Source organism: Thrips palmi, unplaced genomic scaffold (assembly GCF_012932325.1).
Source record: "Thrips palmi isolate BJ-2018 unplaced genomic scaffold, TpBJ-2018v1 HiC_scaffold_3, whole genome shotgun sequence".
Lineage (NCBI taxonomy): Eukaryota > Metazoa > Arthropoda > Insecta > Thysanoptera > Thripidae > Thrips > Thrips palmi.
Window position 1 is genome coordinate 6,623,044 of NW_023144630.1, and position 25,460 is coordinate 6,648,503.

At 45.2% G+C, this 25,460-nt stretch overlaps 2 protein-coding genes and 1 non-coding gene across 9 annotated transcripts in view; 1 reads left to right on the forward strand and 2 right to left on the reverse strand.

Annotated features, from left to right (window-relative positions):
• Positions 1-1,783: 1,783 nt before the first annotated feature.
• LOC117648098 (E3 SUMO-protein ligase PIAS3) lies at positions 1,784-9,980 on the reverse strand. Of its 7 annotated transcripts, none has more exons than XM_034390309.1 (14): positions 9,864-9,980; positions 9,625-9,782; positions 8,745-9,013; positions 6,986-7,152; positions 6,634-6,883; positions 5,824-6,049; positions 5,625-5,749; positions 5,449-5,550; positions 5,120-5,360; positions 4,794-5,025; positions 4,590-4,710; positions 4,460-4,502; positions 4,147-4,368; positions 1,784-3,213 (listed from the first exon to the last, which is right to left on the reverse strand). In XM_034390309.1, the coding sequence occupies exons 3-14, from the start codon at positions 8,946-8,948 to the stop codon at positions 2,921-2,923; spliced, it is 2,226 nt and encodes a 741-aa protein (XP_034246200.1). In that variant the 5' UTR covers positions 8,949-9,013; positions 9,625-9,782; positions 9,864-9,980; the 3' UTR covers positions 1,784-2,920. The 7 variants fall into 7 exon arrangements, with proteins under 7 accessions (XP_034246200.1, XP_034246201.1, XP_034246202.1 ...); XM_034390310.1 differs by having other exon boundaries at positions 9,874-9,889; XM_034390311.1 differs by lacking the exons at positions 9,625-9,782; positions 9,864-9,980 and adding an exon at positions 9,457-9,563.
• A 455-nt stretch (positions 9,981-10,435) lies between these two features.
• Positions 10,436-10,515, forward strand: Trnal-uag. The gene has a single exon. It is a non-coding gene; the product is annotated as a tRNA-Leu (tRNA).
• Positions 10,516-10,834: 319 nt separating this feature from the next.
• The window catches only part of LOC117648095 (E3 ubiquitin-protein ligase AMFR-like), a 32,505-nt gene continuing 17,879 nt past the window's right edge, over positions 10,835-25,460 (reverse strand). Inside the window, exons 2-9 of the mRNA XM_034390305.1 lie at positions 15,414-15,671; positions 15,178-15,330; positions 14,736-15,085; positions 14,530-14,640; positions 14,263-14,450; positions 14,068-14,186; positions 13,717-13,970; positions 10,835-13,624 (exon numbers count right to left, since the gene is read on the reverse strand). Coding sequence (XP_034246196.1) covers positions 13,417-13,624; positions 13,717-13,970; positions 14,068-14,186; positions 14,263-14,450; positions 14,530-14,640; positions 14,736-15,085; positions 15,178-15,330; positions 15,414-15,671 — 1,641 coding nt within the window. The 3' untranslated portion in view covers positions 10,835-13,416. The remainder of the gene's footprint in view (positions 13,625-13,716; positions 13,971-14,067; positions 14,187-14,262; positions 14,451-14,529; positions 14,641-14,735; positions 15,086-15,177; positions 15,331-15,413; positions 15,672-25,460) is intronic.

Consider the following 25,460-nt stretch of genomic DNA (forward strand, 5'->3'; position numbering starts at 1 on the left):
ACTGTGCGGCCTCTGCAGACTGATTCCGAGAGTCGTTTTCGTCGCTCTGTCTCTCTCGCACTGACACGGCACGCCCCGCGAGTGCGAGGAAGACAGCGACGAAACCGACTCTCGGAATCAGTCTGCTGCTTGGATGTGATATCACGGTGAGCTCCGGGGGCGCGGCGCGCAGGCGGATGTCGTTCCCTTCGCAACTGTTTCCAGTGGCGTGGTGGCGCCGCGTCGGACAGAGTGCTGCCCCCAGCCCTTCAGGCAGCGACGTAAGAACGGGTGCCAGCCGAGCGATTCATCAGAAGATCGGTTTGTCGCTGTCTCTCTCGCACCCTCAAGGAGAGCCCCACGAGTGCGAGAGAGACAGAGCGACGAAACGACTCTCGTCATCAGCGATCATTCAGGGGCAGGCCCTCGGGCGGACCGCAGCACAGTGGGCCAGAAGGCCGGTGGAGGTGGTCAAAATCCCGGACGCGTTTTGAGCTCCAGAGTCGCTGAACAGGACTCGAACCGAGCGTGTGACCCCACCAATGGATTCCTCGTTCGGAGAGCAACCCATTGGTGGGGTCACACGTTCGGTTCGAGTCCCATTTAGCGACTCTGGAGCTCTAGAGTTTATGCCGGCGGCGCCGGTCTTCTGACCCACTGTGCGAAGGGGCGAGAGGGACAGGGCGGTGAAAAAGCTCGCGGTGGCTTTGGCAAAATCCTACATTTTTGCTCACTCTTCGTCAAAGGCACTATATGCGTATTTACTTACCATTGACTCGCAGTAAAATCCATTTGCTGCTTGATTCGTTGAACACGGTGACCGGACTGGCTCCCGTGCCCGTTTCTGCCTTGCTTTTTAACCTCCAACTGCAATCTTTTGTTCTGTTGTTATGATTCGCTGCCGGTGACACCCGTTCCCTCCCCCTTCCCCTCTTGCGTGGAAAAGTGGGTGCGTTAGTGCTTCGATTCTCGGGGTTCAGTTTCAGCCAACTAAGGCTTGTCATGTTATTGTCTGCGACTTTCTTAACTCTTCAGTGAATCGAAATTAATATTTGGCCTAATTTGATGCATTTAATGCTTTTGATTCGATAATTCAGGATGTTTTTCGACCCAGGTGGAGTTGCCTGGAACCGCCACCAGGGCGCGCTCACGTCGCCTTTTCAAATGAGCCAATTAGAGATCTAGGACACACTTTACATGGACAAAATAGCTTAATTATGCTAGAGCTGAGTGATCAGCATCTATGAGGTGGTGCGGAGTTTTGAATCAAATCAAGTAAACTACTCATCAACTCATGTCTACCATTCACATTTATTATGCTGTATAGAACAAAATAAGTCATAAAATTTGTGTTTGCGTCACTTGTACCATCACAATCACATATTTCAAATAATTTTCCTTCTTTGAGTATTTACACATTTACACTGAAAATAAAATATAGACTTTAGAAATAGAGAAGATAGTACACACAAAATAACCATGCAAGAACTGACCGGTGTAGGTAATGAACTTTCAATGAAATGTTATTGTACACGATTTGTCACAATGCTCCGGCAAATGTCAATAACTTCTTGAAATCGATATCAGTAAAGAGATCAGGCGCGATGATCATCAGTCAATATCGAGTATATAGAACAAAAAACTCATAATTTAGAATATAAAACGTAGCAACAAATTGTCACACTATCCATACACTCATAATCTGCTCAAAACAATATGTTGTAGCAGAGTATGATGTATTAGAGCAAGGTGATTGGAACAACCCATGATAGGAATGTCCTTAGCCTTTGATTTTTTTTTTCAATTGAGAACTAGCACTTCCCCTAAAGTTCAACTGGAATACTGTTTGTTCATTGTACATCCTATTTATGACAATGATAAGATCTTTCAGTAAATAAGGTTTCTTAAAGTAAGATAACAGTAACTCCACCACACAAATACAAATTAAAAAGAGTAATAACAATTTTTGAAAACAAGACAAAACTAAACAAAATAAGAAGCAAGGGCTTGAGATTAATACATCATCAGAACTTAAGAATAAGAAAGAAGCTAAGTTTGAATTTGAAGAGCAATTATTGAGACGAGTAAAATTCCAACTTAAGTCCATTTTTCTTCCTAACAAATAAATGAAAGGGCAAGACATTATGCAAGGGCAAGGCGCTACAATAATACTACACAAATCAATACTTCAGAAAAAATAGATCTGCTTATTTGTATAAGTCAAGTCTGCTCTATTTGAAACAGCACAGAGGGTACGAAGAAAATTCAAAGGGTTGGGGAATAGGGTTTGATATTAAAGCGTGTGAGCAATACCTCTTAGTTCACAATCAGTAATATTTATCGAGCTGAAACAAATGAGAGCAGAACCAAATAACAACCAATTCTATTATTCAAAAGTTATTCCAGGTATTATTGAGTTTTGAGAGGAATATGAACTAATAAGCTCAAAACACAATCTCAATATCTGCCTATCACAATTCTTCACTGAGGTTCTCCCTGAGTCTTTGGTTTGTGGCCTACAAAGACAAGGGGTAATGAGTGTAGAAAAATAAATTACCTAAAAGTAAAAACCGGATCGCTCCCATATTGTCCCTTCAACACATAACAAGTCAGAACAGCAGAGACACCATTTGTTGGTTCTTTATCACCTCTTTGACAAATACAGCACCACAAGGAATGGAGGTGATGTGCAGATCAGTGGCGATGAGCAAAGCAGTAAACAATGGTAACAATGTCTTACTACCTTTCTTAATTTAGTAGCAGCATTCTCTAGAGTAAATTTCTCTACATCCTGGCTTCATGTGGTTTGTGACATTTAGTGCGTCTCTGACGTGTCATTCCGTTCCTCAGGATTCCTTACACGTGTCAGCTTGATTCTTAGCTTTGGCACACGGCGGCTGTCCTGGGGATCGTCTGAAGGGACGATATGGGATTCTAACCCTCAGTAACTATAAGGGTAGGCGGAAGACGCCTGAGAGTTAGTAGTATCAGACTCCAAGTAAGGCATGTAGGACATGGATGGTGTGTACACTGGAGGCAGCGCGTGCGGCGAAGGCACTGCGGATGGACCCAGCGACGGCATGGACGAAGCCAGCGAAGACAAACCCGATGAGGTTGACATGGTTGGAGTGACAGAAGGGGTCGGCCTTGCAGGTGGAGGCGGACTATCATCCAGAGTTATCGTCAAATTGTAGCCAGAGCTGGACACCCCAGAATTGCTTCCACTAACAGCTTCTGCAACAACAGAAACAGTGGCATTTGGATCTTGATTTCTCTTCTTGCTTTCAGATTTTGTTGACATTTATTTTCTAATGATGATGGTCTAGTCTTAACAATGAAACAAAATTTTAATTCTTTTAAAACATTGTAGAAAGCAGCCAGGAAGTGTAATGTTACGTATTTAAAACTCCAAACCCAGCTCAGAGTCACTTTTTCTTTTCCAAATTTTATGGCAAACAGCAAAAAACAGACAAAAATTTTATCTCAGAGTAAACTGCAATTAAATCTGAAGCATTTGTATTGCAGAATGGATAAGGCTAGAAGATAATCCAAGAAACCTACACTAATGGGTGCAAATGCAGAATAAAGCCATAAGGGGATGCAGATGTGTGCAACATAAAAGGAGTTCTTAGAAAATGAAAGGAAGAAAAAGGGGTGCAGTAAAATAAATTTTATTAGTTAGGTTTGACAAAAGTACGATAAGAAAATTAATTTAAGCTACTACTAAGATTGTCAAAAAATATAAAAATAGTTGAAAGCGGAAGGTAATGAGAATCAGCACAGTATCAAACATTAAAAGCCACAAGAGAGATGTCTATTCTTACTTAGCAAATCATTTTCTAAACAAGATCTCCTTATTTAATTTCTTTTTTATTAAATCACAGATACAAACTGCTATTACAAACCAACTGCTCATTTCAGCACTACAATCAGTAGTACTGGCAAGAACAAGAAACTATGAGAGCTCAGGTATTTCATTGAAGCCCAAACGACAAATATACAAATACTAGTTAAGCACTGTAAGGCCAGAGGCAGCTTGGCTACCATGCAAACAAATACGAAAAAGTAATTACATGAATAATAATTTAAGCTAAACAGGAGTTATAGTAACAGAAGGCGACAATATGGTTACTTCATCAGGAAGAACAAAGCTGTTAATTTTCTGACCTGCATAGAGACGAGATGGTGTTGATGACATTTGAGGTGCAGGTTCAGATGGGTTCTTGATCACTGATGCAGTACTAGAAGACTGAGTTGGATGAGCTGAAACTGCTGGAGAATCGTCGTCCGAGTCACTCAGAGTCAAATCAACCACAACAGCTTTCTTGGGTGTTGATGAAGATGCCGATGATTCTTTCACAGCTGGTTTAGCCTCATCATCAATAATTTCTGGGAACACAAGTTACAAATGTAGATCAAAATTGTGTGTAAGGATAATAAATAATCTAGAGATAACTCACATTAAATGAAAATCACTTACCTAAGTCATCAATTATTTCTACAGTTTCATTTTTATTTTCGACCTGAAATGAGCAAAATTTAAATTAATAATGTGGAGGGGACATCAATTAGCCAATGTACACAATATTAAAAAAAAAAAAAATACTTACAGGTGCTACTTTCTTTTCCTTCTTAACAGTGACAAGAGTGGTCCAAGAACCATCTGGGTGCAATTGGATTTCATGACTGTCACCGGGGAGTTTACCACTTTGAATAACCTCTTGAAAGTATCTGAAAATTCAAAGAAAATAAATTGCAAAACTGAAAAACAAGAAAGAAGAACTATAATAAGAAGAGACAGGCACAAAACTCACCCATCAATAACCAAATTATCATAGAGGCATTCTCTATCACAAACAGGACAAACCCAGGTAGGTTTCCGTTCATTCATTAAAAGATAAAGTGAAGCATCGAAGCACTGAAGATGGATGCATGTTGATGCTCTGCATGGAGTTGTCATGCGCATCTTACCCAAAGGGCACATTAGTGAAACTCTCAACGATGTTGTAGCAATTTCAGCATCAGCATCATTCAGCTTTTCCTTAACTGTGAAAAAGAAAAAGAAAAAACAAAGATTAGTTTGGAAGTTAAAGTATTATAGGAATGTGAATGATATGTTAAGTTGCAGGTCAATGCTTACTTAATCCTCGTGTGAAGTCTGAGTGTCGCACTCCTTTGGACTTCATCTTCTGCAGCAGTTCAGTAGATGATAATTTCTTAACAAGATGTACAGCTATAACATATTGCCGACTGTAGTCTGCTGCCCATTGGACCGTAATGTGGTTGGCTACAGTGGGACTAAGTTTTACTAAAGGTGATATGTTCACAGGCCTTGGTGGGCGTTTAGGTTCCACCCCAGGCCGATTGGTAGGAATAGGATTCTGAAAAAGGAAGATTGAAACATATACCACAAATTCTTATAAATAAGAAAACCTTTTAAAAAGTACAATAATGAGTTTGAAAGCTTACAGGAAGACTGCATTGTTTTCCATTAACTTTTACTAAGATACTAGGAGGAAAGCAATCATCCTGATCACATGAAGTTTCCAACAAACAAAACCTCATCTGAGCCTGAAACAAGAAAAAATCAAGAAGTTCAGGCAAAGAATAGTAAGAAGAACAAATTCCCAAGGATGCGGACTCACCTGGACAAGGAACTCATTTTTGGAATTGGGTCCTACATCTTTAGACATGGCAATTTCAGTAGCTTGGAAAGGCGTCAAATGAAAAACAAAGTTTGTTTCCTGAGCTCGGGTATTTCCTTGTGGCACTGAACCAAAACCAAAACAGTTAGAAAAAGAAGATGGGGGTATTTGATACGTAAAGCTGTCAGAGGACACTTACTCAGAGTTGAAGGTTTCAGCAACTCTCCCATCATTTCATAAAATGGTAACTTTTTCAATCTAACATCAGGGTGAATAGGGTAGGAACCAGGCACACTGGCAGAAATACTAGGGGCAATAGGGGCACCAGGCATCTTGTGAGGCAACTTGTGCACAGCATTGACAGGAGGCTGCGGCTGAAGTGAGCGACTCGACTGATTATACATTTGAGAGTACATTCGATTGGCCTGCAATGTAAAGAAAACAAATGACAATGAGGAAACTTCCGGCATATTTCAGAGAATCCAATTACATCATTGAAGGCAAGCTTGTTCAAATATTGTTGAATAAACCACTGCACACGAAGTTTATCAACCTGGGTAATTGACTTCATTGTCAACTAGAGTGGAAGATGAGAAAAACCATTGAACAATCACAGCATGAGAGAAAAAAAACCATTGGGCAATCACAGCATGAGAGAAAGAAAACCATTGGATAATCACAGCATGAGAGAAAAGAGGCCTTAACTGCTTCTGCACTAAAAGTCTAAAAGAGACGCATCTCAGCCAACAATGGCTCGCGGAAATCAAAAGTTCAGGCTCTATCCATACAACCAAAAACATTTTGGTTAGTTAAAGCATAGTTAATAGAAAATGCACAACTGGGAAACACAATGGAACTCACCAGCTCCTCATAAGTATTATCTGTCCACTCACAAACAAAGGGAGGGAAAACAAGGTCAATTTTACTGTTTAAAAACAGATTCTAGGTGGGGTCATTCCCTTTGATGCATTGAAACCATTGACCAAAAATAGTTGAAGAGGATACATACTTGTGCCTGCTGCTGGTGCTGTTGCTGCAAGGCCTGCGATCCGTACACCCCTGAGCCGTACATGCCAGCCATGTGTGCAGTCGAGTGCTGCACGTGGGCGGAGTGGGCATGCGCGGGATGCCCTGGGTGTCCAGGGTGCCCATGCGTCGACGTTGCATGCTGCATGGCACTGTGGCTCGACAAACGCCCCTGATCCGGAATGCCTGATTGTCGATACATGGTAGCAGGATCACCTTCTCCCATAGACTCTCTGAAAAAGGGCATGGTGTATTACAGAAGTGAAGCAGGTATGAAGGCAAGACATCACATGAATCGATAAATATTAAATGAGTGGACATGTTGAGGTACTTACTGAATGGTTTTGAAGAGTTCCCGAATTTTCATGTACACGGGCTCAGAACCAAGACGAAGGAGATCTAACGCTCTCGCCTGCAGTTCAGTTTTTCGACCAGACTTGTTTCGACCAGCATAACCTAAGAGCATCTGCAGTTCAGACACCCTGAAGCTCATCAGCATATTCTGGAGACAAAAGACAAACAATGTTTGTTACCGCAATGCCATAAGACCAATGCAAACTCAGAAACACATCATCAATGGAATGAGGTTCAAAGCTCTGCAAGATTAATGAAATAATGCACAAGTGCTGATACAGAAAAAGGAAATATAAACAACATCAAACCAGGTCTAAATCAGTGCAAATTATTGTAAACAATGAGTTGTGGACAACACACATTTCAGGTGATCAAAACCCAAAAAAGGGTGGGAAAATAAATGAAAACAACAAATTGTAGTGGATATCAAAAACAGCCGACCCACGAAACAGAAGAAGAAAACCGTCTAAATCCGCGGTGATAACTTTACATAAGGCACACTGGTGACCACATAACCTCAAAAATCACGGAAGCCGCGCTCAGCTGTGAGACCACTACACTAGTCTCAAGGGAGCGTCCCGCAACTTAAAATACGAGCGCGACCGGAACCTACTACAACGTACCCTCAAGTCACCTAGATCGGCCACATTCTGGCCCAGTTGTCTTTTGCGACTCATCACAGCTCATAACCACAAAGACTAATTTTTCAAAACCATTAGTTTCATTCCTTCTACTCAAATTCTGCGAACCGGGAAGGGGTTCGAAACAGGTTGACCAACTGCTACTACACACCGGACAACATCCGGTGGAACGATTAGAATTTTGCTTGGGTTGACCGATCTGGGTGGACATCAAAATAAAATGCCCAGTACTGTTATTCCCGGAAAAATGGAGCCGATGGTTAAAAGTATCAGAATGTGGAAAGGATAGTGCAAGGCATTTCACAACTCCACAGATGGCCATAGTCAGGTGCGGATCCAGTGGGGTGAAGTAAGGACCCAAGGGTGAAGGGATGGGGGCAAACTCGAAAAACCACGCCCCCCCCCTCTTTCTCATAAACCGGAAAATTCCTTCAATTTTAAAAGAAATATTCCGCAAGATTTTTAAAAATTGTCATAAAAATAGAAATTTTATGCAAGCTTCTTACCCTAATGTTTCTGTAACGTAAGGTAAATTTTTAACCCATTCTTGTAAAGGGCGTGCATTGAATCAGGAATTTATTTTTGTTATTTCCTGAGTTGTTTGTTTGTTTACCTTTTGTTAAAAAAATATATTTTGATGACATGTTATTAAAGAGTGTTGTTGTTCATTGTCATGCAGCACTGCCTTAATTGTAAATTATTATTGCCCTGTGAAAAATGAACCCATAGAAACTGTGTATCCAAAATGTAAATTAATGCTTCCAACATTTTAAAATGAAAAAATGACTTGGTTGCCGTGCATATGGGGATTAGGAATAGAGAAGTCTGTGTGCACTATATTTTTATAAAGATATGAGCTAATATGTGTACAGTACCACTACCAATAGTGTATTAAGGAAGTAAATTTATTGAATTGCTTACAGAAGGGCAAAATACTTCACATCAGAGTTTTATTGAGCTCTCATAAAAAATTTGCTCATAAAAACCCTAAAGAGAAGCCTTAAGTTCATAAATGGGATAGACCAGCTGGGCTAATCTTCTTTGAGGCAGATTTAACTAAGCCTTTATTGAAATATCTGATGTGAACATTTCAACTTACTCTCAGCTCGGAAGTGGTGCTATCATCTTCTTTGCGCGGTTTCTTTGCTGCTTGAGATGTATACTGCCGTCGTTGTTGTTGCTGCTGTAACTGTTGAGCTTGCTGCTGTTGTATGCGTAGCAAGTTCTGCTCGGCCAGCGCTTGCTGACGCCTCGATGATCTCTCACTTCTTGGGTAGTCCAGATCATCATGTTTGTCCCCCATCCAAACTGTGTAGCTTGCCTCGCCTAATAGACAGCTCAATCACGTTCCACCAAAGCTCGACTCGCCTGAAAAAAAAAAAAAAAAAGCATTTGCAGGTACTGTAATGATTTTTATGGCCCACAAAGCAAAGGGGCACTGATTTGAAGCCATGGCTTAAATAAATCCTTTTCCCCTCATAACAGCAAAGGAATGGGGCTTTTAATCAGACCAATACAGGAACTTTGAGGTCAGGGTGCTTAATGCAGGTTAGGAACAGATGGTACATAATGCACAAAAAAGTAGGGAAATAATACAGAATAGAATCGTAAAATAGGCGCACTTTCAAGATAGAGTTCAGTCAAAACCAAAACCGCAGCCTTAAAAATAAATAATGAGAGATTAAGGCTACTGATGGTTAGTGTTCTTCAACAAAGGTAATTGTAATTAGCTGCTGTGATAGAAAGATAGATGATACAGAAACTAAATGAAGGGCGAAAATACGAAACTCAAGATTCTGAGCTCCGTTTACCTCTAAAGTATTATGGGGACACACTTTTGTTGAAGGTTGCCAAGTAATCATCAAGAGGAAGATAGGCCATAACGGTTAAGCACTCGTCGCTGGTGGAATCAGCACACGAAAGGGTAACTTCATAAATTTAAAATGGTCGGAGCCAGGTACTTTAGCTATGATACTCACATTTACATGCAGTACTAAAAATTTGCCGCAAATTTGTTGAAATGGGCAGCAGCTGTCGGATCGCCTGGCACTGTAAACTCAAACTCAAGCTGTGCGCATGCCTCCAACCAACCCGACGATTCCACGGCAAGGCAAATAAGCGCTCCAAAAATTGATTGCTTCCGCGGAAAAAAACAACACAATTAACATTTGCACATGTTAACTTGACGATTAAAAACTTCAATAAGAGATTTCACTACCGAATCAAACGCGTCCAAATAATGAATATTCGTTCAATAAAATCTGGAAGAAAAAACCAACTAGAAGTGGAGGCTACCAAAACCAGACAGACGAGAAATCGTGTGAGTAGTAGAGTAGTGCTGCCAAAACTATGTTATATATGAAATACCTTGGGTACTATGATATTTGTACGCCTTCTGAGCTATCAGTAAGAGAGAAAGAGCGTCTAGATGGTAATTGTTCTATGATAACTACAGAATAGTACAAAAAGTATCTTCTGAGACATCGGCACGAATAGAGCTGTTTATTCAAGTTTTGCCGCCAAAGCGCCCGGCTGACCGGCACAGCAGGCTGGCAAACTCTACTCAATAAATGACACGGTTTATCTTATCATTCCATCTCATAGCACATGAAATATGACGCGTTTAGTAATTCAAAAGAGTTTCCATGTTGCACAGTTTAGCATAGACAGTGTGTTTTTTAGTTTTTTGTCTTTTTCTGCGATGCAAAATTAATGCAACGAGTGGCAATGAAACCTTCCCAAACCGCTGACTCGTAGCAGATCGCTTTTCCCCCCACCCCCTCCATCATCGGCAGCGTGGCCGAGTGGTCTAAGGCGCTGGTTTTAGGCACCAGTCCGAAAGGGCGTGGGTTCGAATCCCACCGCTGTCACGAATTTTTGAGTTATGTGTGGCTAATGAGCTTGGGCTGTTAGGATCGTTTGGATTATGCATGAGAGATGATTCCAAATTCGTCCAAATTCTAAAATTGGGCAAAGGAAGCCATGAAGGTCTTCCCTGCTGTCTGATGTTCTCTCACAGCTATGAGGCACCCTCAAAAGATTTGGAGTCACGAAGAGAATATGTGAGTGTGCATGTTCACAATTTCATTAGGAGTGTCACCGTATTTTTTTTGCATAAGTTGTAAGCTTATATATGTTATATTTGATCCATATCAAGTTTCAAAAGAGGATTCAATCATTCCAACATAAGATTGTTTCATTCTTTTTATTTTGCGTAAAATAAATTATTCTTGAGATACCAAGTATACTTTCTATAAGTGGTATTCATAGCACTCATTTATGTGAAAAGAAGAGCACTGGTTAAACAGTGTAGCAGAATTTCAGGCATGTACACTTTACAATCAAAGTCTTTTTAAATACAAATTAAATTAACACAAACTCGTTGCTCTATAATGACTTTGTAATATCATATCATTCAGAGACTGACACTTGGTTGACTATGGTATTAACTATGCATAGTATCTAAATTGATAATTATTACATACACACCGACATGCAAGGATTGTTTATGTATAAGGTAAATCTAGAATTTACCAGAGGCATATTATGCGATATCAGTACTTTCAATACATTACACATTTTGGCATTATACAACGCAAATTAAATATCACAATCATTCACACAAACAGTTATTCTTAAAATCACCTTCTTTCTATGTTTGCTAACCAATCTATTTTTCATCTGATATAGGTATTCAATGTAACTTTCAGGATGTAAAATTTACATTTCAAAATACACTCCTAGGTGTGCAGAATAATACAGTGTCTCCTTCTCATCTCCATCAAGACATTGCAAAATCCACTCCTAGGTGTGCAGAATAATACAGTGTCTCCTTCTCATCTCCATCAAGACATTGCAAAATCAGCCTCATTTCATCACTTAGCCAAGCTGGTCTAGTTTTGGGAACAAACTGTATCAATAAAATCAGCATCATGGAAATCTGCCAATGTTGCTAATCAGTACCTATTCCAATTTTCTTGAAAGAAAACTTGGCCTCTTGTATGAGGTAGTCATACAATTCTTCAATTGCACCAATCAAACAAGCCAATACCAATGGCCTGGAGAGTTTTAAAAGCGCATGGAGAAATAACTTTTATTTGAGATGAGATAGATGGTGTATCAGGCACATTCCTCGTTTATCTAACCAGTGCCAGAAAGGTAGAGAAACAACATTCTTGGCACACAGGGCAAGTTGCAAAGAAGATGAAACTTTAAATATAAGGCGGAAAAGTGCAATTACATTATTTTTGGCAATCGACTATCACTCTTGACATACTCTCTCAATCATGGCCACCCAAACAAGCAACACACCTTGACATACAACTGCTCCTCTTGTCTTAGAAAAATACAAGATGCAAGTAGTTTCTTTTCCCAAAGTCTCTCTGAAGACATGCTTTAAGTACAAGTTCAGTGCACTAAAAATTCATTATCAATTACAGTGAGACATAACACATACCATAAATGGACTTGCATTTTATGGCTCTGTCAATCTACTCTGACCAGAAATGAGTTCTGACCTTTCGCTTGCCATAACACAAAAATTTAATAAAACTGACCCTGGGTATGCTGGGGGGCTGGGTGGCAAAAACCAACACCCTCAGCAAGCCAAAGGCGAGTATTTACTACAACCTTGTAACAATATTATCACAGGGCACCTAAACCTCCAGACTTCTCACCTGAAGCAAGCTAACAAGCCACCAGCTTTTTATGGCAGAGGAGATCATTTTTCCATTCAGAAACATAAAATAAATAAAGTACTTCACAAATTCTTTTCAAGACAGAAACCGTTCGTCAGAAGGTACAACCAATAAGCTTCAGGAAAACTGGGCTCCTCTACATATGGCATGAATGAAACAGCTACCAAGAACCTTTCAGTTAACCTGCTATTTAATCTTAAAGGGGGTAAAAGGTGAAAAACCAGGAAAAGGGCAAAAAAAAGGTGAAAAAAAAAATACAAAGGATTTTACAAAGCAAACAGGCCTATGTAAAAACTAAAATACATTTCGACTTTTAAGTAGCCAATCACAACTTGACCATAACAGTCATCATAATCACTATGTTGCTCATAAAGTTTCCCCAAACAATTTACTTACACCTACTAGTCTAGTTAAGTATTCTCAATTTCAATCACAATTTCTTTGAACAGCATATAAGTTCTAAATAACATAAAACTACAAAGAATGACAATGTACGAAAAAAAAAAGAAAGGAAAATTATGATAAGGCACAAAAAAAAGTATATTATTCTACTTTACATCAGTTCTGAACTGTCATGTTCAATACAAGCAATCAATGAATTCAACCAATAAAGAGACCAAGACACCACACCTCTGAAACTTGTATCAAAGAATGCCTATAAAACATATACATAATTTTGCTTCAAAATTATGACAAACCATCAAGCATGTCAAGGGGGGGAAAGGGAAAGAAGTTGTCGCAGTTTTCAGCACAAAATCAGACAACTATTCCATCATGTGTTCCTAAGTTTTTTAGCTCAAAACAAAACCACTGTAACACAATTGATTTATCACAAGTTTGATTTACAATTTGAGTTTAAAGAAAAGTGCTTTGCACACAATTATTCTGTCAGCGGTTGCAGCAGCCCTGCTAACGTTGCAATTACAGTACTTCAATTAATTTACATTGTCTAACAAACGATAAAGGCTTAAAAGTTGTCATAATAAACAATGCATCCTTAGTCAAAACACGGAGCTTCACCAATCTTTGTCTAAAAAACATGAGTATCACTAACATTCCCACTTTGCCAATTTTTCAAATGTTTTGTAAAAGAACCTCATCTGGTACTGGATCTGCAACAGCAGCCGTTTCCAAGGAAGGCTGAGAGGACTGTCTGTCCAGGTAGCGACGGCGGGCAGCCTGCACCAGCTGTTCCTTGCGTAGGTGTAGAATTCTCTCTCGTTCCGTGGGTGACTTTGAGAAACGACCACCAAGATTCGATGGCACTTCTTCTTTAACAGTGCTACAAACAGAACCAAGAGAAGGAGGCTTTTAAATACTGGTGAAATGCTCTAGAACCGGCCATCACATGTAAAACCTTGTCCCAACGCCTACCTGTCCTGAGAAGTGCTGTCCACACTGTCCTCGCTTGAATCAGGTGGTGTTGTATGGCTAGGTGGGGTCAATTGGAGCTGAGGGGGAACAGTGGTCACCAGAGTGGGACCTGGGATCTCTTCGCGAAACCTTCGACCAGGAGGGGCGACCAAACGCCCATCCAAAATATTTTCAATTGTTATTTCAACAGAGCGCGTGAGTCGTAAGTCATCCATTATGACCGGCATTGGCATGTGAGGAAACAGCTGCTGAACCTGGAAAAATGAAGAAAAAAAAACAGAGGATACTTAAAATTTGCCACAGTTTTGTCCACAACAAAAATCAACATTTATTTTGAACTTATTAACTTACCTGCCGAGCCATTGCATCCAATTGTGACGTTTGAACAGGGGGTCCTTGGTCTGCCCTAAGGAGCTGTGTGTGAGTCACCTCGACAGAAAAACTGGGCAGCCAGGAAACGTACCGCGAACCTGAAACAAAAGATAATAAACTGCTTGTTTGATACAGCAACAAAGAAATGTTACAGAATATTTCTCAGATATGTACCGTCAAAGTGGAAGAAATGGTTGGCAGGAGGCCTCCTGGTGGCCTGAACGCCATCTGCGCCCCCATCCACTGCTAGAAGAGTGTGATCCAAATGATTATGGTCACGAGTTATGGGACTCTGCATGGAAAGTGCAAGACGACAAGTTGGGCAAGAAGTATCCTGCTCCAGCCATGATTGCAAGCAAGAACTGAAACATAAAAGGCAGTGATAATAATCTCCAGTAAACATGGAAAGATGTACCACAAAGCAGCTAATTAATCACATACTTGTGGAATAGATGAGCACATGGGAGTTTCCTTGCCGTTTCCATTTTCTCCCAACATATGGCACAGTTATCGGAGTTTTGGGCCAACTCCTCAGCTGAGGCCATTGGATAGCTGACAAGAAATAAGAATTTTTTCATTAATATGAAAGTTTAACAGAGGAGCTGTGATGAAGCTTGTAGGGAAGGAAGAAGTAGTGTTATGCTTACTTCTGTTCTAGGTGATTCAGGACCCAGAGGTAATTACGGTGTTTCTTGAAACGGCGTTGAATCTCATGAGTTAAGAATCGTAATTGCATGCATATTACAAGGGAGGCCATAGAGAGGAATATGTTAGACCACAATAACATATGAAGGTGATGAAGGAGGTCTACAACCAACGCTGCCAGTTCTAAAACAAACTCGGCGTAGTATGCAACTGGACCTCTTTTCTCCCAAGTCACCACACGGGCCAGGCCTTCGTGACCTCCTCCATTTCCTCCATCACTCCCTCGCATATCATACAAATGCAGGATGTATCGCAGAATTACATGAAGAGTCCGTACTGTTAAAAGGACGCACTGCAAAATAGAAAACGCGGAGTTAAAGATAATGGACATTACTCAACATTCAAAAGGCTACTTCACCAACACTTAGGATCAATCCATCATACCTCAGCAGCCATAAATGCAAACGTGTTCACTCCATCAAAGAAACCAACGGCTATGCAAATGAGGAACATAAATCCCGACAAAAGCAGAATCGCAAACAAGAGCCCAACAAGCCTTGCATGACTCCAGCCAGGGGTTGTTGGGGAGAAAGACAGCTGTAACGTAATAAACAAGATATAATAAAGAAGTTGAAAACTAATATAAAAGTACATCTGGAAGAGCAAGCTACTGTACTTACATATTCAAAACGATCTTTGCATAACTGTGCAAGTAAATGCAAAAAGCCCAGAACTGAGAACCAAGCAACCCAGAGCACAACTTCATCCAGGTACTGCACATTAATGACTCCAAAGACAAAGATAAATTTGTAGAACACAAAGTTCCAAAATTTATCCTTGACATGTTGCTGCTCAGAGACTCGAAGCTGGCCAAAGACAACTCGTTGGATGAGCTTGCCAAGCAGGATGAGGCAGCAGTACGCCATGTTCATCAGGGTCTGCAACAGAAGATTAAAAATGGAAATTACTTTCAGAAATGCAAGGGAAATTACGATGCACGGCAGACATTCAGACAGCAAGACATGAGACGCGTGTCCCTTCCCTAAGGCACTGACAAGCACACTGCCGAGTGCATGTCAAGTGCGACTCTGTTAGATGTTTGATCGCTGAGATTGAAGGTGAGGTTCGTGAAAATCACAAGTCACACAATTCCCCCTCCCCGGTTGGTTTTCCCTTCCACCCAACTCGGCAGGTGAATGCAGTTCAGCATCCTCGTCTTTGTTTTTGCCTAGTTTTTTTTTTCGGCTGGGTGTGGCCGCGGTGGAGCGCGTGGGCTTTTCCACTCGCGGCAAATTCCGCCCACGGCTGCACGACTGCAGCGAAACACCATTTTGGCTTTTGGGTATCTTTTGGGTATCGGCTGCTGGTGCAGGGGAGAAACGCCCGCGGTGGCGGTGGACCGCGGTTTTCAGACGAGCGAAGTTCTCCAGGCACCAGTCGCTGTGAATTGGGTCTTCCCTCGTTGGGTCTTCCAGCGAGGGTCTAGGCCAAACCCAACTCACGGCCACAATGTTGTTGACAGTGGCGTAGCAATGTGGAACAGAAGACCGGTGGAGGCGGACAAAACTCTGGAGGCATTTTGGGCTCCAGTCACTAAATATGTGACCAAACGTGCGACCCCACCAATGGATTTCCCGTTCGGAGAGCAATCCATTAGTGGGGGTCACACGTTCACTTCGAGTCCCATTTAGCGACTCAGGAGCTCAAAACCCGTCAGAGAGTCTGGCCGCCTCCACCTCTCTTCTGGCCCACTGTGCGTTGAGAGTTGAGCCACACGTTTTTAGCAGTGCCCTCCAGGCGGCGAGACATTGTGTTTGCTTCGTTTCCTTCTTTGTTTGCAGTGGCGACAATCAAGGCGTCGCAAAGGGACCCTTCCTCCCCTTCCCCTCCCAGCAGACCGATTCCGAGAGTGGTTTTCGTTGTTGCTGTCTCTCTCGCACTCATGGGGCCTTCCCTATGGGTGCGAGAGAGACATAGCGACGAAAACGACGGACTCCAGCGAAGCGTAGGCAACACGCAAAGCGACGCAGAGACAGGCAGAGACTGTTCCACAATTTTACGGAGATTCTCTTTTAAACGAAGTTGTCTTTTTCTTTTCTTTGTGGAGGAAGTCGGATGCAATTCGCCCCGGGCCCCAGGCGGTCGGACGGTTTCGATTTCGCTAACTCGCGCAACCCCCAGCACGGCCCACCGCGCATCGCGACACGTCGAGCAGTGCACTGATTCCAAGCAGCTCTTCGACGCTCTCTCTCTCTCTCTCTCTCTCTCTCTCTCTCTCTCTCTCTCTCTCTCTCTCTCTGCTCTTCTCTCTGCGTAGGAGAGAAGGAGCAGAGAGAGAGAGAGAGAGAGAGGAGAGAGGAGAGGAGAGGAGAGAGGGGAGAGAGAGAGAGAGAGAGAGAGAGAGAGAGAGAGGGGCGAAGCGCGCGTGCCCCTTCCCGATAGGGCCACGTGGTGGCTCCGCGCGTCGCTCGCGACCGCCTCCTTCGCGTGGGCGGGGGCTGCGCGGGGCGCGATCCCGTCGCTCTGTCTCTCTCGCACGCACGCGGGACGTCCCGGGAGTGCGACAGAGACGGAGCGAGCCTCCGGAACCAGCCTGCAGCGCGACGCATGGGAAACCGCTCAAGACACGCTCCGGTGAGCGGTGACGTGGAGTGACGTCAGACCGGGCGCCGCATCGCGTCATGACGTCATTGGACGCGACGCGTGGCGCATTTCCTTCGTCATTTGTTTAGCGGTGTCGTGTCCCGCACCGAGCACCTTGCCGAGCACAATGGGCCAGAAGACCGGTGGAGGCGGCAAAATCTTTAATTGTGTTTTGAGCTCCATCCAGAGTCGCTAACTGGGACTCGAACCGAACGTGTGACCCCACCAATGGATTCCTCGTTCGGAGAGCAATCCATTGGTGGGGTCACACGTTCGGTCCGAGTCCCATTCGGCGACTCTGGAGCTCAAAACGTGTCTAGAGTTTTGGCCGCCTCCACCGGTCTTTTGGCAAGTCCACTGTCGCGCGCCGAGCGCACCGCCACACTGAAAGCACCCCGCGGGAATGGACGGGGCAATTACACTGGCTGCTTGCCTGAAGACTGGGAGTCGTTTTCGTCGCTCTGTCTCCCTCGCGCTCATGGGGCGTCCCGTATGGGTGCGAGGGAGACAGAGCGACGAATACGCGACTCTCGGGATCAGTCGGCCGCTTGGCGACATGGGGCACGCACGCACACACACGCAGCGCCGCCCAGTGCATGCATGCCCACACGTACGCAAACACACACACACACACACACACACACACACACACACCCCCAAACCCCACACACCCAAAAAAAAAAAAGCACACTGCAGTGACGCACTGACGCACTCCAGCCGAGGCAAGCCAAGGTGAGGCGACCAGGGGAACGCCCCGCGTCGCCGCGTCGCCGCCAGGACGCGACGTCATGCAGTGCAGTGCCACGGCGGAGCCCGGCGTCGTCGCTCTGTCTCACTCGCACTCACGAGGCGTCCCGTCCAGTCCTGGAGGTGCGAGAGAGACAGAGCGACGAAAAGGACTCTCGGAATCAGTCGGCGGTGCGCGACGAGGACGCAGCGGGATCCAGAGGGATCCAGCGCCGCGCCGCGTCACTCCGGGTAAAGCCTTTATTTTGCCTCGTCGCTGTCTCTCTCGCACCGAGGATCGGCCCAAAGGAGAGAGAGAAAAGGAAAAAGAGAGAGGGGAGAGAGAGAGAGAGAGAGAGAGAGAGAGAGAGGGGGGAAGAGAGAGAGGAGGAGGGGGAGAGAGAAAGAGGGGGGGAGGGGGGAAAGAGGGGAGAGAGAGAGAGAGAGAGAGGGAAAAGGGGGAGGGGAGAGGGACGGGACGCGGTTCGGGAAAATCAGATGCCCGGCCCGGGTAGCCCAGGCATGGCCCAGACCAGCCAGTCTGCAGTCTCTCTCGCACTCGAGGGCTGCCCCCCTGGGTGCGAGAGAGGCAGAGCGACGAGGCGCTGTCCTAAATCGGCCGTCTGACCGTGTTTACAACAACGCGGGGCGAACGACCAAATAATCGAGTCACCTTTTCGGCTTTACGGTGCCGCGGGGGCACGAGCGGACAAGCCCGCGGGCAGTAGGTTGGTTCCGCCCGTAGCGCCGTCTCTCTCGCACTCATGGGACGCCCCGCGACCTGCAAGAGGCCGGGGCGTGGCGACGACGTAGCGGTGCATTTCATCGGCGCACAGTGGGCCAGAAGACCGGTGGAGGCGGCCAAAACTCTAGACGCGTTTTGAGCTCCAAAGTCGCTGAACAGGACGCGAACCGAACGTGTGACCCCACCAATGGATTGCTCTCCGAACGAGGAATCCATTGGTGGGCTCACACGTTCGGTTCGAGTCCCATTTAGCGACTCTGGAGCTCAAAACGCGTCCGGGTTTTTGGCCGCCTGCACCGGTCTTCTGGCCCACTGGGCCAGGCTGCCCCAGGCTGCCCGCACTGCGGGGGCTCCGCCGCCACACTGGAGCGGCAGGGCGAGCAGGGCCGCGGGGGCGGGGCTCCAAGTTCAGGGTCGCGGCTCCGGTCGGCGCCACGGCGGGCAGCCGCACGCTCCGGCTAGCCGCGGCCAGGGCGACCCGGAAGAACCGGACCACCGGGCCGGCGGAATCGGAGTGAGGAGGGGACGGCGGCACGGCGGCGGGCCTACACTCTCTGCCCTTCGTGCGTTCGCGGCCCCACGCCCAAGGGCCGAGGGCCTCGGCGGGGCCTCGGTGGCGGGAAGGGGGTTGCCTCTCGGGCTGCCCCGAGGCACTGGGTCAGCAGTGCGGCCGTCGCACAGTGGGCCAGAAGACCGGTGGAGTCGGCCAAAACTCTAGACGCGCTTTGAGCTCCAGAGTCGCTAAATGGGACTCGACGCAAACGTGTGACCCCACCAATGGATTGCTTTCCCAACGAGGAATCCAACCGTGGGGTCACACGTCCGGTTAGAGCCCTATTTAGTGACTCTGGAGCTCAAAAACGGTCTCCCATTTCGGCCGCCTCCACCGGTCTTCTAGCCCACAGTGCGACGGTCCGTCTCTCTCGCACCCATACGGGACGCCCCACGAGTGCGAGAGAGGCACAGCGACGAAAACGACTCTCGGAATGAGTCTGCATAGAGAGAGCTGGGCCGCCGCGCCTCGATTCAGGCATGCGCCGCCAAGCTGCGGTGCAAGCTGCAGCGACAAGCCGGCCTTGAACCAGCGGCAGCCAGCGGCGCCGACCGGGCGACCAGCCCCGCTAGTGGACCTCCTTGCCGCGGCCCGCGACGCACAGTGGGCCAGCAGACCGGTGGAGGCGGCCAAAACTCTAGACGCGTTTTGAGCTCCAGAGTCGCTAAACAGGACTCGAATTGAACGTGTGACCCCACCAATGGACTCTTCGTTCAGAGAGCAATCCATTGGTGGGGTCACACGTTCGATTCTAGTCCCATTTAGCGACTCTGGAGCTCAAAAGGCGTCTAGAGTTTTGGCCGCCTCCACCGGTCTTCTAGCCCACTTTTCGACGCCCGGCGAGTCCGCCTCGCCGCGCCTCGCGCAACTAGAGAGTGAAACGCCGAGGCGCCAGCAAGGCCGATAACGCGTGCAATTTCGGGACGGAAACTGGTCATCGGCCGGCACCTCGGCCACAGTGGACCAGAAGACCGGTGGCGGCGGCCAAAATCTCGAACGTGTTTTGGGCGCCAGAGTCACTAAGTGGGACTCGAACCGAACGTGTGACCCCACCAATGGATTGCTCTCCGAACGAGGAATCCATCGGTGGGGTCACACGCAGTGTTCATGGTACACCGAGAAAACTCGCAAATAGAAAGCGGCTTCACTTCTCCAGCTCGACATCGTCGAGTCGTTCCAAGTTAGCCGCTCCGCCGCGGCGCCAGCAGCGCACAGTGTGCCAGAAGACCGGCGGAGGCGGTCGAAATCCCGGACAGGTTCGCAGCTCCAGAGTCGCCAACTGGTAGTTAAAACCGAACGTTCGACCCCACCAGTGGATTCCTCGTTCGGAGGGCAATCCATTGGTGGGGTCACACGTTCGGTTCGAGTCCCATTTAGCGACTCTGGAGCTCAAAACGCGTCTGGAGTTTTGGCCGCCTGCACCGGTCTTCTGGCCCACTGTGCGGCCGCCAGCAGCGCCAGCAGCGCACGGCCGACCTTTAGTAAAGCGAGGCGGCGACGCAACTTTCCCTTGAACTTGTCTGCGTTCCGGTGCCTTTCGGTGCGTTCCCCCGGCGCGACCGCGGCATGCCGCCGTGCCGTCCCGTCGTAAGGAAAGGAAGTGCAGCACAGCACAGCAGCACACATCAAGGAATCTTTTCAAAGATATTTTCCAAACTTAATTTAGGGAACTTTCCCTTAAGAACGAATACTGTTTTTCTAGAATGAATGTGTTGTAAGAATCTATTTCAAAAATTTCAACTTTGTCAAATAATTTTTTGTATGAAATTTTTAAAGAAATTTCAAAGATTTTTTTTCTGAGGAACTTTTTTAAATTTGGCACTGCACTTGTTGACTGCGTTAACACGAACGAATGAGAAGAGGCCCCTGTGGGGTAGGCCGTCCCGTTACACTTATGTGCTTGCCGGCACTGCCTACCTCGCCAGGCGCTAGTCCTGCTTAGGGACTCTGGAGCTCAAAACGCGTCTACAATTTTGGCCGCCTCACCGGTCTTCTGGCCCACTGTGCCCGCCGGCGGCCGGCAAGAGGGCAGTCATTGTGGCAGCAAAAGTATACATTTCCAGAAACACGGTGCTGCACTGGCAGAGCGCAAAACGACCCGTACTGAGGAACTACAAGTACAGTGGTAGAAGATACACGAGCTTATTACGGTTCCTTCCGGCACGTTCGCACCATGTATGTGAGCGCGCTCGTGTGTGTGTGTGTGAGTTCATGTGTGAGTGTGCGCTGTACATAGAGATGGAAGTGGCCTTGGTCGTGGTCCATCTTGCGGTAGAGCGAGACGGTCTGTGGTCTAGGAGGCTGGCTGGCTCGCTGGAGAAAGGCCGCGTCTAGGTCGCAGCGAGCGCCAAGGGCCAAGGATCGAATCCCCGGACGTCATAACCACACCGATTTTTTCCCCCGCCACACAGTGGGCCAGAGCCAGAAGACCGGTGGAGGCGGCCAAAACTCTAGACGCGTTTTGAGGTCCAGAATCGCTAAACAGGCTTCGAACCGAACGTGTGACCCCACCAATGGATTGCTCGTTCCGAGAGCAATCCATTGGTGGGGTCACACGTTCGGTTCGAGTCCCATTTAGCGACTCTGGAGCTCAAAACGCGTCTAGAGTTTCGGCCGCCTCCACCGGTCTCGCTATTTTTTCCTTTTTTTGATAGGGGAGGAAAGTAGCAGTAGGGAATTGCAGCCGATTGCACAAGCCGTGCGCGCCTCCGCCGCGGCGCGCCGCCTCCGGGACGGCCTTCGAGGAAACTACACCCTGCTTCTTGTTTCCTGGAGCTCAGGTCCAGCTCACGCCGTGCTCAACTAACACACTACAAACCTAACTGTCTACTTAGTACACACTTACAACTGCATGCTTGCAAGTACACACTCATAAACGCATGCTTGGCGCTGTAGCTCCATGCTAAGCATAGGCATTTGTAAGTGTGTACTTGATCAAGCATGCGTCTGTAAGTGTGTACTTGCAAGCATGCATTTTTAAGTGTGTACTTAGTAGACAGTTAGGTTTGTACTGCAGGTAAATTTTAAAGACAAACTTTCAAAAACTGCACCGTGCGTAATAATTTTACGTTCAAACGACCAAGATTCCGCTGGGTACTTTCTAAATCATGAAAACTCAAAAAGTTAAAGTAAAACGCATCTACAAATTTCAATTTGAGTCGATGAGCCGATGCAGTATTGAGTCATGAAGTAGTGTTGCGGGGGACAGACACCGCCTGTTGCCTCAGTCCAATTGAGGCTTCCCCCCTCCCCTCCAGGCCACCGAAAAACTAGTTAGTCTTGTCAAGACCATCACTCTAAAAAAAAGCATTTTTTTCCCGAGAGTATTATTGCACCAGCAGGCCGTTTGCAAACAGGTAATGACAAGGTAATGGAGCCAAACGCAGAGTAATAAGGGACGGCCAACTATCGCGTTAATTTGGGCCGACAAAGTCTAGATGGGGTCCCCACAAACTAAGTGGACGCCGCGCCGACATTGTTGGAGCCAATCAAGTCCGCAGGGACAAACAGTGGGCCAGAAGGCCGTCGGAGGCGGCCAAAAAACACTAGACGCGTTTTGAGCTCAAGAGTCGCTGAGCAGGACTCGAACCGAACGTGTGACCCTACCAACGGACTGCTCTCCGAACGAGGAATCCATCGGTCTTCTGGCCCACTGTACATAGCGGATGCCGAGCAAGACATTGTTGGAGCCAATCAAGTCAGCAGGGACACCTGTAAGGCTTTAAAGCGGCAATTTAGTCCAATGCGATGCATGCATAGCCAAGGCTGCATCGCAAAGCAAAGGAAAAAAAAAAGAATAGAAAACACAACACCCGGGTGGAAGGATCTTTAGTTAAACTGTAGTTTCAACTACAGTACCAAAACTGCAGTTCCCGAACTAAAGTTAGTTTTAAAAAGAAACTGAAGACTAAATACAATTTCACTTTGCAGTTGAAATTGTAGTTTTCTGTCAGTTCACAATGTAGTTTTAGTGTTGATTTGAAGTTCAGTTGGAGGTTCAGTTTAAGTTTCAGTTACAATTTACTTAATATCCATTTCTGGAAGTAAAGCGACTGCTGAAAATAAATATTCAAAAACTGTCTCTCATCTAGTATGTTTCCATACTTAGTATGTATTTTAAACATATTCTCTTATCGACATACTAACGTTGATAGTTATGTCTCAAAACTAGTACGTTTCCATACTTCTTATGCAATCTTCTAGTTGTATCAAGTAAAAGTTACATACCACTAGGGGAACTCAAAATTACAGTGGCTGCTTCATTGCTTTTAAAGCAGTTGAGGTTTACGTTGAATTTTTTGTCGTCTCCCTTTAAAAAAAGTATCAGGTTAAAAGCAAACGTTTATGGTTTATAGCTAATACAGTTGGCTTTACTTTAAATGGTATAGTTGTTCGCTGTTTAAAAATTTATGCAAGTTTCCCCTTTTTTAAAGTTAGCCTCCCTAAAGAGACAAAGTAACCTTAAGTCTGCGACAAGTTTACGTAAACTGACTTGTCGCAAAGGTCCAAAATATTTTGCGCTTACATTTTTTATACTGATAGTTTAAAATTAAAATTGGTCATAAAATGCAAGTTTGTCATGAAGAGGACTACAACTTTACATAGGATTACTCTAAAATTGCTTGTAGTTTAAAAGATGTAGAAAAATTCTGAGTTTTGATTTTTTTTTATTTTAAATCAAAGTAATTCTGTTAAGTCCTTCATATACCCTTTTTAAAATAAACATAATATTACATGCTAGTAGTATTAAATAACACTTTCGTTGAGTGAAGTTGGAGCAAAGCATATTGACTACCGCAAAAATGGACACTTAGTGCATCATCCGCTAGGTGGCGCTAGTGTCGCATCATTTACGTCTTCGAGTTAAAAGTGTTCTTGCAGCCGATCAGAGGAATATTTTTGGATCAAACTCTGTGCAGGGCAAATATTTGAGATGCTATGACTCTACCACAAAAGGATTGACCTCGATAGGTGGAATATTAGGGAAATAACTTTGAGTACAACTTTCCTCTCGCGTACGGCTACGGGTCGTAGTTTGGTTAGGCACCGATCGCTGTGCTCTCAAGTGCATCAGTCCTCGATGCGAACTATATTTTTTACGAGTGATCAACTCCGAGAGGAGGTGACTCCACTCTCTAACACCTAAGGGTGAAAGCACCTAAGGTGGCAAAATGAAAACAGGGCTGAGGCTCTATTTTGAATTTTTACTCTCTTTTCGGAAACTGAACCCCAACTACTCTCTTTCTAGTTATTTCAAATGGCTTTGAAGTTGTTCGAAACTAAGGTTGAACTGCAGTTTGACTGCAGTTTAACTAGCACGAAAATGAGGGAGAAACTATAGTTGTTCCAAATAACTGGTAGTTTTTGCATAGTTAAACTGCAGTTTTACTGCAGTTGACTACAGTTTAACTACAATTTTTTTCTCTTAAAAGTTACTTTTAACTTCTTGATTTTTTAATTTTTTTTTCACTTAAAACAATACATTTCACAACAGAAAAACTCCTGTTTTGTCATATAGTTTTAACTGCAGATCCTTCCACCCGGGCAGTAAACGAATTATCTCACAAGCCAAAGGCAGGGGTCTCTAAAACACGTCCTTCTCGTATGCAGCTTTCAGAGAACAGGCATTTGCAAGTCGACTTGCGGCGGCACTCACAGGAAAGTTAATCCTGAGCATTTTGTACGATTTTGCACCGAGCCACCAGCTGTTCAAAAGAAACTCAGAGCGAGGGGTGAATCACTCACTCGTTCTGTTGTACACATGAGTACATGAGTACGGGTGAGTACACCTTGCTTTACTTATAAATTTCACAATTTTATACGTTTTAAGGCTTTTTTAACGGCACTCAACGTTAAATCGGTCGAAAAACTAGAGAATTTGGCCCTTTTTAAACTTGTGAGTACACTGAGTACGGGCAAATTTGTACACATGAGTACACTAGTGATTCACCCCTCGACTCAGAGACCGTGTGCATTTTCCCCCCGCCAGGGCCCAGCCTGTCATACACTGGTAAATACGCGATGGCCGAAGGTGGAGTCAAGGCTGCCTACTTCCCATAA

Excerpts from the sequence above, each read along its gene's own strand:
- LOC117648098 (XM_034390309.1), bottom strand. The coding sequence starts at position 8,948 with ATGGGGGACAAACATGATGATCTGGACTACCCAAGAAGTGAGAGATCA. Across the intron at positions 5,361-5,448 it reads GAAAACAATGCAGTCTTCCT|AATCCTATTCCTACCAATCG; the intron begins GTAAGCTTTCAA and ends TTCCTTTTTCAG. Across the intron at positions 5,026-5,119 it reads AGACTTCACACGAGGATTAA|TTAAGGAAAAGCTGAATGAT; the intron begins GTAAGCATTGAC and ends TCTTTTTCACAG.